The sequence below is a fragment of the Fringilla coelebs genome, assembly GCF_963513975.1.
Source record: "Fringilla coelebs genome assembly, chromosome: 6".
Lineage (NCBI taxonomy): Eukaryota > Metazoa > Chordata > Aves > Passeriformes > Fringillidae > Fringilla > Fringilla coelebs.
The window spans coordinates 4,215,550-4,221,683 of NC_140034.1; the positions used below are offsets into that span (position 1 = coordinate 4,215,550).

General features: G+C 58.8%; 1 protein-coding gene across 2 annotated transcripts; it reads right to left on the bottom strand.

Annotated features, from left to right (window-relative positions):
- Positions 1–209: 209 nt before the first annotated feature.
- On the bottom strand, positions 210–2,755 carry OTX2 (orthodenticle homeobox 2; the record flags this gene model as incomplete). Of its 2 annotated transcripts, none has more annotated exons than XM_084208319.1 (3): positions 210–830; positions 2,105–2,256; positions 2,659–2,755. In XM_084208319.1, 3 exons carry the CDS (start codon positions 2,753–2,755, stop codon positions 210–212), a joined length of 870 nt encoding a protein of 289 aa, XP_084064445.1. The 2 variants fall into 2 exon arrangements, with proteins under 2 accessions (XP_084064445.1, XP_084064444.1); XM_084208318.1 differs by having other exon boundaries at positions 2,105–2,277.
- Positions 2,756–6,134: the final 3,379 nt, after the last annotated feature.

Sequence of the window (6,134 nt, forward strand, 5' to 3'; positions counted from 1 at the left end):
TCCTTTTCCAGAGCGTCTGAGCAGGAGATGAGTCTGAACGGGATCACACCAACACTGTCCCCCTCTTGTTGCTGTCAGTTTTTTTTGTTCGTTTGTTTGTCCGTGGAGTTATTTTTCTCTTTAATTTAACCAAGACCTGACTAAAACTGGAGCGCTCGGCCCAGCCTGTTCGTTCTCGTCGCGGTTTCTCTCGGTACCACAAAGGTTCTTCACAAAACCTGGAACTTCCATGACGACGTCTGGTCCTTATAATCCAAGCAGTCAGCATTGAAGTTTAACTTCCAGGAGGCGGTTTGGTCTTTATAATCCAAGCAATCGGTGGTGGAGTTAAAGCCCAAACTGGAGGCTCCGTAGCCCTGGGTGGAGAGGGAGGCTGGAGACTGGTTGAGGTGGCTGGTGACCGCGTTGGCACCCATGGGACTCAGGGTGGCCCCCGGCCCGGGCAGCTGGTGGTGCATAGGGGTCAAGTAAGATCCACAGTCCATGCCTCCGAAATAGGAGGTCGATCCAGCGTATCCTTGGCTGTAGCCCGACGCCTGGGTGTAGGTCATGGGGTAGGATCTCTGCATGCAGGAGGAAGAGGTGGACAGGGGGTCTGAGAGCGGGGAGATGGACGCCGGGCTCCAGATGGACACGGGGGCGCTGCTGCTGGAGATGGTGGGGACTGAGGTGCTGGAGGGGGGAGTGAACTGCCCGCTGGTCCCGCTCTCCGAGCTCACTTCCCGGGCTGGAGAATTCTTCTTCTTAGCCGGCCGTACCTTGTTCTGGCCCCCGTTCTGCTGCTGCTGCTGCTGCTGCCGGCACTTGGCTCGGCGGTTTTTAAACCACACCTTGAGGCAGAGACACCAGGGAGGGAGAGAGAAAAGCCTGGGGTTAGGGATGGGCAAACCCAAGGCAGGGAGATCTCGCCGGGGAGGGAGACCCAAAACTGTCCCCCAAGAGCAGAGGGTTGCAGGCTGCTGCACAGAAAAGCTCCGGGGCTCCCCCTCCCTGAGATCATTAGCAGTAATAACAAGTGGAAATCACAAATCAAACTCCTTAATAAGGTCACTTTTGGGGAGAAGGGGAAGCATTCCCTCTTTGCTGTTTGCCAGCCGAGGACCCCCAGGAATCACAGTGTACGGCCTATTGAAGTCGAGCCCTTAATTAGAAACAATAGAACATCAGAAAAGGAGGGAACAATTAGGGAAGCAGAGGTTCGGGATGGGGAGGGGGGTAAAGATGTCTCATTTACCCCCCAGACAGGCTCTCTGCTCTCACCCCCGCGGCCAGAGTTGGCCCCTCAGCCCATCTCACCCTCCCTTAGCAGGGCCCAAGGGGGCTGGCTGGCTTTGGGGAGGTTTTTTGGGGAGGAGGATGGGGTTTGGCACGGGGGTATCCCGATCCCAGCCACCACGGGAACACAGCACCACACAGCCTCGGGAAGCTTCGTCAGAAGGCAAGTGGGATGGATGCTTTGGAGATGCCCTGCCCCTGCTGCTGGGGTGTTCTGGGTCCCAGTGGGGACAGGACCCCCCTGCCCTGCCAGCAGCACCTCTAAAATGCCGCCTGGATGGGGTCTCTGCAGGCTCCTGCAGAGCAGACACAGCCCAGCCCCAGGAGAGGGGTTCCCTCCACCAAGGCAGCCCCTCTCTCATCAAAGCCCCCTCAGAGGGGGAGGAAGCCCCCAGTCTGTACTGGTGTGAGCTGGGATCCCAGTCTGGCCCAGCTCCAGGGATGTGGGGATCCCTGGGGAAAGGGGGATCCTTTGTGGCTTCTGCAGGGCCCCCAGATGTCCGCGGGACAAGCTGGCATTTGGGGGTGCTGGGGATGGGTGTGGAAGGTCCAAGAGCTGGGATCCAGGATCTGCACAAAACCCCCTCAGTGCAGAGGGAGGAAGGGGGGGCACACTCCAGCCCTGGGGATGCAAAATGCCACCACATCCCCTCACTGAACCCCCACCCATCTCTGAGCCTCCTTCACCCCACCAGGGCTTGATTTGGCTTCAGGACTGGCTCCATCCCCTCAGCCCATCCCCTCCAGTCCCTCCCTGTCGGGCACAGGCCAGTCCGAGCTCCTCACGGGGTATGGAGGGGGAGGGCAGGCAGGGCTCTCTGCATCCTACCTGCACTCTGGACTCGGGCAGGTTGATTTTCAGAGCCACCTCCTCCCGCATGAAGATGTCGGGGTAGCGGGTCTTGGCGAAAAGAGCCTCCAGCACATCCAGCTGCGCCCGGGTGAAGGTCGTGCGCTCCCGCCGCTGCTTCCGCGGGGTGGCTGCGAACGGAGCCAGAGGCCCTGGCTGTCAGTCAGCGGCCCCTTAGACCCCGGGGTCCCCTCCAGCCCCTTCCCCCAGGGGGGTACCCACACTCCCTGCCCTCTCCCGGGGGTTTCTCACCCCCAGGATCAGCCGCCACAGCGACTCCGCATCTCCCTGCGCGCGTTCCGAGCATCTCGGCCCCATCCCCAGCCCGGGGCTCTGCCCTGTCTGCAGCCCCTTTAACCCATAAAAAGTTCGGGGTGAGGAAGAAGGGAGACAGAGGGACCCCACGCCCTCACCCACCCAAGCCAGCGTGATCCCTGGGCATGTTGTGCCTCCAAAATCCCAGCGGCTTCTCCTGCGTGGAGCAAAAAAAAAAAAAAAAGGGGGAGGGAAGAGGGAAGAAAAACGTGGCTTACCGGGATAACCGACGGACGGATGCAACAAATCCATGCCCGAGGTTGTGAGACTCAGGCCATTGACTGCATAAGGTGGTTGCTTAAGATAAGACATCATGCTAAAGTTGTGGCGGGGAGGAGAGTTGGCCGAAATCCGGGCGAGGGGGAGCCGGCCGAGCGCCCTGCCTGCCCCGGGCGGTGCCTGGGGGAGCCGTCGGGCGTGGGGGGGCCGCCAGGTGCCTGCGCAGGAGGAAGAGGAGGGAGCAATGCAGGGATGAAGGGGGGAGTCAGGCCAGATCGCTGCCCCCCCGCCGCCCCCCCTCCCCCGTCAATCCTCCCGCTCGGACCCCAACCGGATTTGGGAGCTGGGAGAGACTGACTAGATAAACGCATCTCTCCCCAAAAAGGGCGAGGAGGGGAGGGAAGGGGGGGCACATCCCAGCCAGTAATTACTGCCCGAACAAAACCCCCCCATGCCTTCAACTGCCCGCATTGTACGGCGGCCGGGGGCATTTGCATAGGATTCCCGGCCGGGCACCGGCTAATTGTCTCAAGCAAAACTTGATTGGGGCCATTGGCAGACACAAAGAACCCCTCGGCTAAATAAATAATGCAGATAACAAAGCCCAAGGGTGAGAAACAAAGAAACAATTCAAGAAACCTATCTCTCCACTAGTCTCTTGCAAGGACTTTAATTATCCCAGGTTTGGGCAACATTCAAACCTTCCCCCCTTCTCCCCCTTTTCCCCTTCCCCCCGACGTTGCTGCATTTCAGAGCTCAAATGCCCGCTCGGGAAGAGCCAAACTTTTCTGCTCTCCCGCCATCAGTCCACGTCTGCAGTAATTTCCACCGGCCATTTGCACCTAATTAGTACTCCGGGTAATTAGATTTGGAGGCAAGTAACAGATTTATTAGGCTTTCAAGAAACTCTTGATGACGGAGCTGAAGCTAAACAAACACCTCGGTGCTGAGCGGCCCCGGGACAGCCCCGGCGGGCGAGCGGCTCCCCCGGACACCGCTCGGGCTGCCCCGGTCCGCTCCCGCTGCCCGACCGGACCGGGCTCTCTGCACCGGGGAACGAGGGGGGACCCAAACACGCGCTCCGCCAAAAAGAAGAAGAAGAAGAAAAAAAAAAAAAGTACCACAATGGGTCAAATCGGGACTGCTAAAAAGGTTTAGGCTGGTTTTTCCCACAGAAGATATTTTTTAAAAAAGATCTTTTTTAAGCAAAATCTCGCCTTTCCCTCCGTTCCCAGCGGCCGTCGGGAAAACGAACTCCAGCAGAACTTTCTTCCCGAAACACCCCAAAACTCCGTGTTTCAGCCCAGCCGACTCCCCGGAGGGCCGAGCGCTGGCGGGGGGCTCCTGGCCCGCGGCACCCCCCGGCAGCGCCGTCGGTGCGGGTTCTCCGCGGCGCGGAGCTTCCCCTTCTCCCCTCGGGGAAGGGATTTGCGGCGCACGACCGCGCTGGGCGGCGGAGGGAGCGCGCATCCAGCGCGGGGTGCGCACGGTGGGGTCCCGAATTTAGCATCACCCCCCGGGGGAGGCCGAACGGGGACGGTTCTACCGAGGGGGGAGCCCCGCTCCGCGGCCGCCGCTCCGTTCTACGCGCAAGACGCGCGGGAGAGCGAAGCGGGGGTTGCTGCCCGCTTCAAAACGAGCGAACAAAAAATTTTAAAAAAAGAAAAAAAGGATTAAAAAAAAAAGAGAGAGAACACACACACACCGAAAAAAAAAAAAAAAAAAGCTCAAACACCTCCTCCCCCAAAAAACAACCCTAAAGCTCCGTTCGGTTAAATTCGGCGGCATCCCACCGAGGCGCCAGCCCGGCGCGGCCGCCCGCGGAGCCCCTCGGCCGCGGCCGCGCATCCCGGGGCCGCCCCGCAGCCCGCGGAGCAACGGCTCCACTCCGCAATCTGTCACCTTTCCCCCTCCTCCCGCTCCCCCCCCGCTCCGCACAGATCCCGGCTACCAGTTGCTCTGCCCTCGCTCAATAATAATTACCCCGTCCGAGAATTAATTATAATAAATGTTTTCTTGATAAACTAACGAGATAATCCGGGCGGCACACGCTCCCTAATTACGAGGCACCGGCCCCGGCTCCGCTGCTCGCCCCGGTGATTAATGCGGGGCAGCGATCCGCGCCCGGGCGCGCAGCCTGCGCCCCTGCCCCGGCCGCGCTGCGGGGGCCGGGGGGGCTCGGCCGGGCCGCGGAGCAGCTCCCGCGGAGGGCAGGGGGAAAAGTGCCAAGGTAGAAAAGGGAATTTGTTTCCTTTTGTTTTGCAAACGACAGCCGCGTTCCCTGCCCTCGCCGCGCTCCAACGAATTTCTGTCATTTTAAAAATTCTAATTTATTTAATTTTTTTTTTTTTAAGCAAACCATTTTTCTTTTTTTTTTTTTTTTTTTCGCGCTGGAAGGGCTGCTTGAGGTGATAATTCCCAACATGCGAATTTTGCCCCGGTGCAAAGGCGGTGGGGATGGACCCGTCACCGGCTCTGCCGGGGGGTTCCCAGCGCTTCACCTCCGAACCTGCGCGCTGCTCCGCGGCCGCGGCCCCTCTGCGGGACCGGGAGCGGCAGAGCCGGGCTCGGCGGGCAGCCACCTCCGCCTGGCCCGTCCCTGCCGCCCAGCAGCACCCGGCCGCATTTTTTAAGTGCTTTTTTTTCCCCCACTTCTTTCTATTTTTTTCTTTTTTAAACTAGAGTTGCACCTTTTCAAAATAAATAAATAATAAGCCTCAACTTCTCTAAGCAGCCGAAATCGAAATAAACCTCAGCAGCCAAGCAGGGTTTTAGTTCTAAAGAAACTTGTGCCGGTGCACAAGGACTTTTCCCGACTTTCTCTTTGTCATCGCGGGGCGAATTCAGAGGAGAGGCCGGGGCGCGTTACTCGCGGTCGGTGCCTTTAGGAAGCGCTTTCCCAAGGCATAAAAAAATTAAAATAAAATAAAATGAGGGAGGTGGATACCAGCTCCAGCCCCTCTCCGACCTGGATGCTATTCCTGCCATCCGTTTCGCACACACCAAATCGTGAAGCTCCGGCCCTAAATGCCTTGAAGATTTCCCTCCCTGCGCTCTCCAGCCCGGTTCTCCCGGGCCGTGAGTGCTCAGAAACACCTTTGCAAAATTACTTTGCTGAGTCTCCGCATCTCGAGGAAAAGGAGGAGGATGAAAGGGTTCTCAGGTAGGAGTCGGAAGAGGGGAGAAATTCCTCCCCGTTTGTTTTTTTTTTTTTTCCTTTTTTTCTCCTAATTTTAAAAGTCCAGCCTTGAGGTCAGGAAATAACTACAGGCCAAAGGAATAGGCCGGAGAAAAATCATGTAGCCGAGGAAAAGGCGGAGAAGCCCCGCGCCTGCCCGCGGAGAGCGAGCGGCTCCGCGCCCGGCCGCGGGGGACGAGGCTCGGGGGGCTCGGGGGGCGATGGGGAGCCCGGTGGGTTTGCCGGTTTTGCCCTTCGCCCTCTCATCCTGCAGCTCCAGGTCCCTGCCGAGCACCG